At 38.6% G+C, this 13567-nt stretch overlaps 1 protein-coding gene across 1 annotated transcript in view; it reads right to left on the bottom strand.

The window, feature by feature from the left end:
• The window catches only part of PLEKHH2 (pleckstrin homology, MyTH4 and FERM domain containing H2), a 125442-nt gene that overhangs the window by 50354 nt on the left and 61521 nt on the right, over window positions 1-13567 (bottom strand). The window contains 6 exon segments of the mRNA XM_021001273.2: window positions 2369-2455; window positions 2753-2863; window positions 2964-3100; window positions 6045-6189; window positions 7030-7124; window positions 12002-12077. Coding sequence (XP_020856932.1) covers window positions 2369-2455; window positions 2753-2863; window positions 2964-3100; window positions 6045-6189; window positions 7030-7124; window positions 12002-12077 — 651 coding nt within the window.

Raw genomic sequence — 13567 nt, 5'->3', positions numbered from 1 at the left:
GCGTTTCCTACACCAATTCAATCCTAGGTATAGTTCACACCTTTGTGAGCCTTTTGCCTCCTGAGGAGCAGAATATAAACTCATCAAGAGTAGGAATTATCTCACTTTGTGTTTGTATGCCGCTGTGCCTAGGTCAGGGCCCAGCACCCAGTAGGTGCTTAATAAATGCTTTTTGATTGACTTACCAATGTATTCTTACTCTCCACATTGTGACCATTTTGTGAAAACTACAGTAACTAAATTCCTGTTCAATATAAAACCAGGTTATTTTCATTTTAACAACAGACACCTGGCATCTTGGGGACCCTTCTAGGCTTCATACGATTGCTTGAAATTTTGGACATTTCCTCACAAAGAATTTAATGAAGGAACAAATTCCTTGACGTTTATCTTTTTGGGTGGGAGGGAGGCTCACTAATTACAGAAATGTAAGTCTGTAGCACAGGTAAAAGTTTATAGGCACAGTACATTTCAAACATAAGGGGAAAGTTTCTGCATCCTATACATGGCTGCAGCTAATGTATAATGAGATAAATCAACTCTCAACTTTTCACACTTGACTTATCCACAGTAAGGATTTTCCACAGACTTCTAAAATCATTTCGTCCACCCACCATGCTCTTCCAACATGGTCAAGCCTCCCCTCTTGCTGAGGTTCTTTTTATGTTCTTGAAGGCAATTTCTACTGCTCCTCTATTGTTTGCCAATCAAGAAGTTTATGCTTGCCTTCTCAGCCTTATTTTTAGAACAATGATAAGCAAACATTACAGGTATTTCAGAAAGAAGTATCTTAATTTAAAACTTCCTCCCTCAGATGCTTATAGAAGACTGCCTTTCTAGTGTTATGTCTTCCTTATGGTAAGGCTAGCTTTTTTCTTGCACATGACATAGGAGGTTTTTGTGCATATATCTAGGGGCCATGTTCATGAAGGCAGCATAATGTAGGGCAAAGGTTCTTAACCTGGGATTTTCCTTGCACATGGTAGGTCCTTAATCAATGAATGTTGATAGACTAATTTGTGAACTTCAAAATTTTTTGATGATTCTATTTCAATATAATTGGTTTTCTTTTAAATCTATGTATTTTATTAATTTAAAAATATTCTAAGAAAGGAGTCCATAGGTTTCACCAGACTGGCAAAGGGATCATGGCAAAAAAATGTTAAGAACCCCTGGAGTAGTAGACAGAGCTTTAGAGTCAAGGGTTCAAGTCCTCCTTCTGAAACATGAGACCCTAAGTAAATTATTTACCCTCTCAATCCCTTGGCAATTCTCAGATGGCAGAGAAGGTGCACTGGTAAAGAGAGGTTCCTCAGTGAGAGTTCTGTATACTAATGATACTCTCTATAATGATTCTCTACATTAAGGGTTAGTAGCATGATCTCATTCTATGAAAGGGACACCTGTCAGGGTCATCCTATGCAAAAACATTTCCCCTATCCTGGTCACAGTGCTAAACTACACCACTAAAAACTTATTCCTTTGGGTTATTAATTACTTTTTCCAGAGTTTTTCTCTTCAAACATAAATATTCCCAGGATGGATAACACATTAAATCATTAACACCTTAATGTAAATTAATCAGATACCTAATTTACATGATAGCCTGAGGACACTGGGGATGACGGTAGAGGAGAAAATAAAAGTGAAGGGAGATGTAAGGCCCATCAAAAGCCAAACCGAACATTGCATGATTTTATCTGGGTCTCTAGGACTTCAAAACTGTTCTAGCATCTGGCTGTATTGAATCACCCCTTCAAACAACGATTCAACCCACATTTATGAAGACGGTCTGCTAAGTCAACGTTGGTGCTGGGGAAACAAGGACAAAAATCAAACGGTCATAGGATTACAGATTTAGAACTCAAAGGGATTTTAGAGATCAAAGACACCCTACTTATTTTACAGATGAAGAAATTGGGGCTTAGAAAGGTTAAGTGATTGTCCCAGGGTCTAACAACTACTAAGTATCAGAGACTGGTCTCCCACTGCCTCGGGCTGACTCCAGTCATCGTGACTTATGTCTTGCTGCTGGACTTCTGTGACTCTGGAGGACAGTGAGGCTGATGACTCTGCGCAGTCCTGCCTCACTTAAATCCAATTCATTTGCAAGTCAAGACACCACCCTCCAGATGTTATTGGTCCTCCTTGAGAATGAAGGAGGGACAACAATATCAGAGACCAGATTTGAACCTATGTCTTCCTAACTGGTCCAAGGTCCCAGCGGAGGCTACATGTGAAACCAAGCCCTAAAGAGCTTATATTCTCCCAGGAGAGCAGAATGAACAAGTTCATCTTCCTACTCCTCTTTTCACAAGAATAATTGAGAATTGATTATGCAGGATAAAAAAATACTTAAGACAATTACCTGAACTGTTTGTTTATTATCTCCTCTAACAATATGACTGGACATACTAAGTTCAATATGGCCCTGGGGCTTTCTAATTACATCACTCTGTGTAAAAAAGAGAGAAAACCAAATTTAATGTGAATCTGCAATGCAATTTTAAAAAATTATTTTTAATTTATGGAATAAAACAAGCATTTCCATAACATAGTAGAATAAAAAAGATGAATTGTACATGAAACTGCAAATCTGCTATGCACAACTTGCTATTCCTTTCAAACACACAAACAATTTTTTAAAAAATGCTTTGTTGTCATTACTGGAGTTCTGTGGATGAAAAGGAATCAGGAGCTTGAGTTACAGTTTGTAGGATATCATAGTAAACAATTAGTGCCTCATACTCACCGGAGATTTGTAATAAAGTAATTCACCACCTTTAAGAACAAACCACCTCCGTTTCCAGGTCTTCACTTTACCACCCATTTTTAACAAATAGCCAGATTTTTCCAGGGGCTCCTAATTTTGAAAAGAAAAAGAAAAATCTCATAAATGTGTCAACTGGTGGACCCTCCTAACTAAGGGGTCTATTGATATGAAAAAATATTACTGTGCTTACATTTTTTCCATTATCGCTGGAAGAAGAACAAGTTTTGGGGAGCTTCTGCTCTGGTTCTGAATATTCGGTATCCGTTGAATAGGCATCAGGAGGAATAGCATAATCACTTTCGGAAGTTACAGAGGATAAAGACACACCTGATTGATTAATAAAATAAAGTGCATTCATATTATACACCAGACTATCTCAATATATGGCTGATGGCACGATAGAAAGAGCACTCACGGGCTTGGGAGTCAGAGAACCTGAGTTCAAATCACGCTTCATACTATCTGTCCGGTCTTGAGCAAGTCACTTCTTCCCGGGGTTCTGTTTCCTCATCTACACAATAGAGGTTTTGTACAAGATGGCCTTGAGGTCCCTTTACCTTCTAGAGTCCAGAGTCTCTAAGAGATGTTGGTGTTTTATCCCCTAAGTCATCATGGATTAACCTTTACACATAAACTTGATTTGGCTTTGTAGAACACAGGTCAGAAGAAAAAGGAAAGGAATTGGTAATGTTAGCCAGGCAAGTTTCTATTGAGGCCATGGAAGCACATGAAATAAAGGGATTTGGGTGAGTCTATATGGATAACATATCTTCAAGTCTACATTTAGAATAGATTTCTTCTGAAACAGCTGTTTTGGTGGTGTTTTTTTTAAAGTCTTGATTTCTTCACATTAGGTATGAATGAAGATTAGCAATTGTTGTGCAAGTTATTTTGTGGTCCAGTCATTTTCAGACATGTCTGACTCTTTATGACTCCATTTGGGGTTTTCTTGGCAAAGATACTATAATGGTTTGAATTAAGTCATATTTTAATTCATTTTTCTTCTATTTCATGTTCAATAAATTGTTTTTCACTTGATAAATGCAGATTTCTTATGACATAGTACCTTTTTGGCAGGGGGGTGGGTAGGCAATGGGGTTAAGTGACTTGCCCAGGGTCACACAGCTAGTAAGTGTTATGTGTCTGAGGCCAGATTTGAACTCAGGTCCTCCTGGCTCCAGGGCCAGTGCTCTATCCACTGTGCCACCTAGCTGCCTGTAATGGTTTGCCATTTCCTTCTCCAGCTCATTTTACAGATGAGGAAACTGAAGCAAACAGGGTTAAGTGACTTGTCTAGGGTCACACATCTAATACGTATGAAGCCAGATTTGAACTCACAGAGATGAATCTTCCTGACTCCACTCTAATTATTGCGCCACCAAGCTGCCCCTGTACATTACAGTCACATCTATATAGATGTGACTTGCTCAGGATCAAAAAGCCAGGGTGTGTCTGAGGTGGGACTTGAATCCAGGTCTTCCTAACTCAGAGGTCACCTCTCTACCCCCTACAGTATGCTGCCTTTAGGAAGACATTATAGGTACGATTATTTGCACTTTACAGAAGAAGAACTAAGACCCAAAGAGAAGGGACTTGGCTTAGGATCACACGGTTAGTGTCGGAGACGGCATTCAAACCCTCATCTCTCTTGACACAACATCTATCACTTTCCCATTATAACATGAAGTCCCTTTCTGTGACATCACTTCCTATCACTTCAAGTGACATCACTTCATAACCCTTTGTGTGATATCACTTCATATCTGACTCAGGTTCTCAATATAAGTTACAGTATGACCTCTAATTATTAAAAAGTCCCTCTTGGCAAGCATTTTTACCCAGTTATTTTGATATCTGGAAAGAGCTGTCCATAGTTATATTGTTCATGGGCTGTCTTAGAGAACTTATCCTGCCACAGACTTCATCCCACTCACTTTTTAAATATGTGATGCTTTTTTAAAATAGTGAGTCATTTTAAAGTATGATCCAATGTCATTTTCTTCTCCTCTTATAACTTAGAGTTTAAAAAGTCACTTTTACATTGATTCACTTCCTTTAGGAAAATCTACTTTCACCTAGTAAGCCATCTGTGATGAATCACTAAATTTAAAAAAAATCTCCCGTTGTGATGAAATACGCTATATTTTTTAAACTTATATTTGGGCTTAACTTCAGACCCAAAATAAAAAACTGGGGTACCTATCCATCATATCAGCAGGAGCTGATACAAAGTGTTTGCTAACATTCAAAGATCATGTTGTAACTTGCTATGTCAATAACATACACCATTTCTGTTTCTTATTTGATATAAATTCATAATGGCTAAAATAACAACTAGCTTTTAAATAATGCTTTCACATATGTTAATGGTTATATGACCTATAGAACTTCATCTATGTAATCACATTTCACTGTAACATCTATGTACCACATTTCATTGAAATTCATTAACAATTTCAGAAGACACACCCATTTAAAATGTGTACTGGCTGCCATTTTGTTAAGAGAAAGAATACTGGATGAAAAATAGCTTTGGAGATGTTTTTCTGACTTTAAGTAGTGTATCATACTCCAGAAATTATCAGAGAAAAATCAAGTGATAAAAAGAATTCCAAGCAATCAAGTTGAAAGAGAAACCATATTTCATCAGGTCATTTACCTTATTTTATCACCACAATAACACCATGAAGAAAGTAGGGCAGTTATCATTTTTCTATTCTACAGCTGAATAAACAGATATAGAAAGGCCATAGACTTTCTGAATGAAGGTCACACAATTGGTTTAGTCATCATGATAACTCCAATCTCATGACTCTGAAAGTTTTTTTCTATGATACTAGAGCAGAGGTATCAAACATGCTGCAATGTGACCTTCAATACTCCTGAGTACAGGCTCAAACCAGATTAAAATGTAATTGGGAAATATTTTACAAAAGAATGAAAATACAATAAAACATAGACGATATTAATATGTGATTTTCTAAGTCAACATGCAGCCCACAGATAACCTTACATAGCATTTACTGTCTCCTGTTTCTAGTTGACTTCAATACCACTACTATGGGGTATCAAGCACGGATGGGTTGTGTTAGCACCAGAGGTAATACCCAAACTGATGGAACCACAGAGCTATTGGAGTTGGATGCTATAAAGCAGGCATGTTGACAAAGAACTCTCATACTATAGAGATTATATTCCCAATATATTTTGCAAATTATTTGGTGTTCATGTAGAGTTGAAGTGTCTCCTCTGTTTGGGGGCTTCTTCTTACCTCGTTTCATGGCTCGAGGGCTCCCTGGCCTGCTTCGATTTCGAGAATCTGATTCAGATGTCCGGGAGCTGGATCTAGAGCTGTCTTCCTCCTCAGATCCTGATGAGTCATCTAAGAATGGGCTGTTGCTTATTTGGGTCGCCTTCTAAAGAAAAGTAGCACAACAATCTCACAAATATAAATATGCCTATTTACATAGCTTTCTATAGCTGTTTCCTCATGAGCATATGTATGTATACATATACACAACCACACAAAAGAAACACATGCAAGATAATTTTTTGTAAATTCAAGTCACGGAATAAAATTGTCTTAAGACATCCCAAACTCATTAATTTTACCATTCTTTGAGTGGTATTCTTTAAAAGTCCACCCAATGGGGCAGCTAGGTGGCACAATGGATAGAGCACTGGCCCTGGAGTCAGGAGGACCTGAGTTCAAATCTGGCCTCAGACACATAACACTCACTAGCTGTGTGACTCTGGGCAAGTCACTCAACCCCAATTGCCTCACAAAAAAAAAAAAGAAAGAAAAAAAAAAGAAAAGTCCACCCAATTCTAACTAATAGAGGATTTTGTAGACATAAAAGGCCTTTAAAAATATGAGTGTTGTCAACATCTGAATAAAATCATTTAAATTTCAAGCATATTTCAGGATATTTGGGGAGAAAAAACAAACATGGCATGGATATAAAGATCTTCCTAAATTAGAGCTTTCATTACTACATCATTACTAATGTGGTTCTTTTAAACAATGAATAATGGGAAAAGATCTACATGAGAACAACAGAAACCAACTCAGTCTTTTCCAGACATTTTCCATCGCTCCTCTGTTCACAATCCACGAATGTGAACTTCTGATGTGCTTTTCAAAGTCACAGGCATGCCCAGGAAAAACATCAAGTTTGGAATCCAGAGCTTGAATAAAGGAGATTGTCCAGAATTTTCACAACCACAACTATGTTTAATAATGACAATAAAGTTACCCCTTTCAAAGTTGTATACACTGGAGTTGTCATATCTTTGTAAATCAGAGATGTATACAATCCTGATGTAGAATAAGAAGACATCAACAAAGAATCTGAAATCAAGAACAGAATGAATGGCAATTATGGATTGAAATACCAGTGGAGTGGGGAGGGGAATATCTTTCTTCTGAATGTGACAAAATTTAGAAAGGACATGAATACATATTAATGCAAGTGGCTCTTCACTAAGATTTCTACAGTATGAATGACAGCACTTACAACTTGCAGCACGCGCTTCCAGACTTAATTGTACATTAGACTAACGTTCAGTGTTTTTCATGTGAATAGGATCAGGTAAAGGATTGAGAGCTGGTATGTATTAATCATTTCTTTCCCATGTAGACTGGAAATTACTTAAGGGTAGTAATGATCATGTCTTACTCTTCTATATTCCTGACAATAAATACTTGGTACAACCCTAGGCATACAGAAGGTGCTCAATAAATATTAGTTTGTTTGTTGATCTTTCCTAAATGAATGACTACTTTATGCAAACACCTTATGATTACCTGCTGTTACTTCCATGGAACTCTGCTATCAATCACTTTTTCCAGGTGAGCAGTAGGTGAAAAAAATCTAGATCCTACACATGTGAAAAGGAGAACAAGCCAGCAGGACAAGAGGAAGATTCCAAGATACTACTCTCCCCACTACTAGCAAGTGGTTTGTCCCCAAAAGTCATCTACTACTACTTATTTCTACAGATTCACAACGAAAAATCCCACACAAGAAATTCTTTGTATCTGTCCTTTTTTGGGTAAAGAATTCACAGAATCACAGAATGTCAGAGCTAGAAAGGACCTGAGTATCCATCTAGTTCAAATCCTTCCACAATCTAGAAAAGAATCTTCTCTATGACAAGTGGTTACACAGCCTCAGTGAGAATAATAATAATAATGATGATAATTAATAATAATAACTAGCCCTTCTCTGGCACTTAAAGGTTTACAAAGTGCTTTATAAATATTATTCCATTTGATCATGACAATAACCCTGTGCATTAGGTGCTATTCTGATTTCCATTTTACAGATGTGAAAAATAAGCAGAGGCTAAAGGAATTGCCCAGGGTCACACAGCCAGGAAGTATCTGAGGTCAGATTTGAACTCAGGTCTTCCTAAATTCAGTTAGAGCATTATATCCAATATAAAGGAATCTACTAGCTCCTGAGACAACTCTTCCCACTTTTCACCTGAAGCAAAATAGATTTTGCACCAGCCCATTATTTTAATTCTGTGACTATGTTTCAAAAGTTTCTAGTAAGGATAGATTGTTGAATTCTGCTTTCTAATCCATTCTACCTATGATTAATTGTGTATCTGCCCCCCCCACCCCCTCCACTCCCTTTAACCTAATGCTTTTTCTTCTCTGTCCATTAGGTCGGCTCCCTCTTAACAAAGAAGGTGTGAAAGAGAAAGTATGTTTTCTACTTTGTTGTTCAGTCATTTTCAGTAGTGTCTGACTATTAGTGATTCCATTTGGGGTTTTCTTGGAAAAGACACTGCAGTGATTTGACATTTCCTTCTCTGGCTCTTTTTACGAATGAGGAAAATAAGGCAAAGAGGGATAAGTGACTTGCCCAGGGTCACGGAGCTAGTAAGCACTTGAGGTCAAATCTGAACTCAGAAAGATGAGTCTTTCTCATTCCAGGCCAGTATTCTATTCACTGTGCCACTCAGCTGCCCCATGTTTTATATTAGTGATCTCATTCTCCACACACACACTCCCCCCACCCCCCACCCCCAATCCCAATCCAGGGCAGCTAGGTAGCAAAGTAGATAGAGCACTGGGCTTGGAATCAGGAAGACTCCTCTTCCTGAGTTCAAATCTGGCTTCAGACACTTAACAGATGTGGCCCTGGGCAAGTCACTTAACCTCAGTTTGCCTTGGTTTCCTCGTCTATAAAATGAGCTGGAGAAGGACATGGCAAACCAGGCCAGTATCTTTACCAAGAAACCCCCAGATGGGGTCACGAAGAGTCAGCCAGGACTGAACAACCGCAAATTCTTCCTTCTGCCCTTCCTCACCTCACTCAGTTTCCCAGTCACAAGTTCCTACTCTTTCTTTTTAATTCCCCTATCACAATCCACCCTTGGATGCTGGAGTTTGTCTTCATTATCCACCTTTCCTCTAAAATCCTGCTCTCTCCTCTTCCCGTCCCTTCCTATTTCTCTGCTGAGTTTAATGTATTTCTACACTAAACTCTATGCGTGGCAGGCACTCAACCCTTCTCCATCTGGTTCAGATCAAAGTGAGCTTCTCATGATTCCTCCTCCCTACCCCATCCTCCAGGCTGATATATTCTTGATCTTACACAGCCCAATTCTGTGAAGTAGTTCTATCCCCATCCTACTCATTTCTTCCTTTGTACATTCCCATTTTCTTCTATTTTCTCGCTTTTTATTAAGACCATAAAAACAGAGCCAGACTACCCCCTGTTCATCTGTTTGTCATTTAACTCCTTCTATGACTCTTGAGACATTAGGGTTCTCAAGGTATACTTGTTTCTTCTCTCTGTACAGTGTAATCTCTTTGGTCATCATCCAGCCCCTTCCAAGTGCTCAGATGTATTTACCTTTCTAATTTATTCTTGATTCCTGTATTTATATTTCATAGCTTCTGTTGAGCCCTGGTCTTTCAACAAGAATGCTTGATAGTCCTTGATTCTATTTCTCTTCTGTTGAGTAAGTTATTTTTGGATTTGGGCTGTAACATTCCTGGGAGTTGTCATTTTGGGGGTTCTTTCTGGAGGTGATTGGTGTATTCTTTCTGTTTTCACTTTGCCCTCTGGTTCTAATCAGTCTGGATGGTTTTTATTTATGATTTCTCAAAACATAGTAGGATTTTTAGGGGATCATGGTTTTCAGGTAATCAGATTATTATAAAACATTTTCTTTTCTTTTTCCATCTTTTGATTTATTCCAATATCTCATGTTGTTTCACGGAGTTATTTGGTCCATTCTAATTTTCAGTAAGTCTATATCTTGGATTAATTTTACCACATTCTATTCTAAGCCATTAATTCTCCTTCTAAATCTTTTCTCCATAACCTTAATTTCCTTGCTTTATTTCTTTTTAAAGCACATTTTTACTGGTATCTTTTATTTTATATCGCCTTATCCTTACCCCTTCCTGCACCCAGAGAGTTATTCCTTATAACAAAGAATTTTTTAAAAGATAAAAAAGCTAACTGAAGTTTCTCTTGGGGTTTTTTCAGTCATTATTCAATTTGGAGCTCATTTTAGATCTCTGCCAGAGTAAAAGTGGGAGAGCTAGACTCCTCTTACAGAAGACTGGAACCCTATTACATCCCATTTTGGACATCCTTAGTTGTTGGAAATTTCCCCCTATATTGTGCCTAAATTTGGCTCTTTTTAACTTCTACCCACTGATTCAATTTCTGCTTTCTGGGGACAAACAGACTTTTCTGCTTTTCTACAAGGCAGCCCTTGACATACTTGAAGATAACTCTCATGTCATATCTTCTCCAAGCTAACCATCCCTGGTTCCTTCAGATGATCCTCATACAGCATGAATTCAAAACCCTTTACCATCCTAGTAGACCTCTTCTGCATGTTTCCAGCTTATCAATGTCTTTTCTAAAATTATACACCTAAAGCCAAACACAATACTACAAATGTGGTCAGACCAGACCAAGAGTATTGTGTGATTATAACCTTCCTAAACCCTGGATACTAGTTCCTTTCTAATGAAGCCTAGGGCAGCTAGGTGGCACAGTGGATAGAGTGCTGGACTTGGAATCAGGAAGACTTATCTTGTTGAGTGCAAGTCTACTCTCTGGGGCTTAGTTCTTCTTATGTAAAGTGCAAATAATCATACCTGTAATGCCTACCTGAAAGGCAGCATACCGTAGGGGGTAGAGAGGTGACCTCTGAGTTAGGAAGACCTGGGCCCACATTAGGCACATACTGGCTTTTATGACCCTGGATAAGTCACATCCATACAGATGTGACTATAACTTACAGGGGCAGCTAGGTGGCACAATGGCTAGAGTGCTGGGCCTGGAGTCAGGAAGACTCATCTCTGTGAGTTCAAATCTGGCTTCAATATTTTATTAGATATATGACCCCTGACAAGTCACTCAACCCTGTTTGCCTCAGCTTCTTCATCTATAAAATAAGCTAGGAAGGAAATGGCAAACCACTGCAGTATCTTTGCCAAGAAAACCCCAAATGGGGTTACAAAAAGTTAAACAAGACTGAAAACAACTGAACAACAACAAAAGATCACATCAACTTTTTTTGGCTGCCATATTGTACTATTAACTAATTTAAAGTTTGCTATTGGCTGAAATTCTCAAATTTTTTTCAAACAGTCATCCAACTATGCCTCCTCTTTAACCTAGGCTTAAGACTCTGCATTCATCCCCAGTAAATTTCATCTTATTGGATTCAGCCCAATGCTAGCTTGTCAAAATCCTTTTAAAACTTCTGTCATCTAATGTATTAACTAACCCTCCCAGTTTTATGCCATCCGCACATCTGACAACCTTGATATTTATATCTTTATCCAAGTCATTGATAAAAACATTAAACGGCATTGGAGCCACCCTTCTAAACTGACATGGAACTATTAATGGCAACTCTTTGGGCACAGCCAAGCCAGCCATTCAACCTATTTGAGTCATCCTAATTAAATTATCCTGTACCTCATACATTATCTCCATCTTTTCTCGCAATTACAGCAGGAAAGACAACTAATTAGAATGAATCTTGTGTTGAAATTCAAAGTATACAACTCTAAATTGAAAATGATGAATTTTAACATGTACTCTAAAAAAGACAATAATACAAGATAATTGTCTGGAAGTTTAAGGCCTTCTGTTGTTTATTGCAATGGAAGTGCTTTATCTTAGATAACCCATAAGCCCTCAGCAAATTGCATAAGGTATACAAACCAAAATCACTTACTTTTATTAATATTATCTGTACTGAAGACTTCAGACATTCGAATGCCTGATTTGGCCACAGCATAAATCCTGCTTTCCTAGTTTAAAGACAGAGGTTTGAATTAGGCTACCCAGTCATTTTTGATGCTCAAACTTCTCTCTATTCATCATTCTATGATATTATTGCAACATAATTGTCAATGCTAAGTAAAATACGGTATTTTTGGGGGCATATGAAGGCATTTTTCATGTTAGTTATTTAATGAATACTGAATTTTATTTATTTTCTAATTAATATTTTGACTTTTTTTCTAGAGACAGAAAAACTATTATAGTTACTAATTATTCCAGAATCTCTACAACCCTCATAAGATAAAAGGAAAAGAAAAATTAAAGTGGCTCTGACATGAAGTGAAAAGTTAGAGCCAAAGTATAATCAGGAGGCTATTTCAATCAGTCAATTAACAAGTATTTACTATGTCAGTCAATAAATATTTATTAAATGCCTATTATGTGCCAAGCAGTGTGGCAGAAGATAGGCTAAGGATGCAAATAAAACCAAAGACAGTCCCTGCCTTCAAGGAGCTTACAATCTAATAAGACAACACACAAAAAAGAGATGAAAAGAGGAAGGAGAGATACGGGGCATGATGGAGAAGTCCAAAAACAGTGGGAAATGGGGCGAAGACTCTACTAAGCCTCTTCCTTAAATGGAGACCTATAGCTCATGACCTGTCAGAGGATCTGGAACCTGAGGCCTCGAGGCCACATGTAGCCCTCTAGGTCGTCAGGTGTGGCCCTTTGACTGAATCCAAACTCCACAGAACAAATCCCCTTAGTAAAAGTGTTTGGTCTGTAAAACTTGAACTCAATCAAAAGGCTGCACCGAAGGACCTAGAAGGCCACATGTGACCTTGAGGCACAGGGTAATGATGAGATATGAGTACCCAGGCAGATTCAATCTGTCAGGATAATATGATTCCCAATGATGAGTTTCCTAGGGAAAGAGGTATGGTAAGGTCCACAGACATGCAAAAACAGTATAACTGGTAGGAAATGGGGAGAAAACCACACTTAATCCCTTCCTTAAATGTGTAATGTAGGGGGGCGGAGCCAAGATGGTGGAGTGAAAGCAGCAACCTGCTTGAGCTCTCCCCCAAAGCCTTCCAAATACCTATAAAAAATGGCTCTAAGCAAATTCTAAGGCAGCAGAACCCACAAAAAGACAGTGTGAAACAAATTTCCAGCCCCAGACAAGCTGGATGATTGATCAGAAAGGTATATCGCGCCAGGCTGGGAGCGCAGCATGGGATGGGCAAGCAGGCCACAGCGAACCTGGAGCAGGCCTCAGAGGACTGAATCGCGGGCAGCTGTGGTGGTTTCCAGACTCCTCAATCCAGGAATGCCAAAGACAACACAGAAGTTCAATGGGAAAAGTCTGTTTCTGCGGTGCTGAGAGAGGAAGAAGACGGGGTTTCAGATCCAGTTCCTTGCAACGCGGCCCTGGGGTGGGCAGCTGCTTCCCAAGCTTCCAGCCCACAGACTGAGGGGGAATTGAATGGCTAATCAGAGGGGGATTGCAAGGATC

Source organism: Phascolarctos cinereus, unplaced genomic scaffold (genome assembly GCF_003287225.1).
Source record: "Phascolarctos cinereus isolate Bilbo 61053 unplaced genomic scaffold, phaCin_HiC Scaffold_2;HRSCAF=192, whole genome shotgun sequence".
Lineage (NCBI taxonomy): Eukaryota > Metazoa > Chordata > Mammalia > Diprotodontia > Phascolarctidae > Phascolarctos > Phascolarctos cinereus.
Note: the sequence above shows the minus strand (reverse complement) of the source record. Positions and strands in the feature narration are given on the sequence as shown.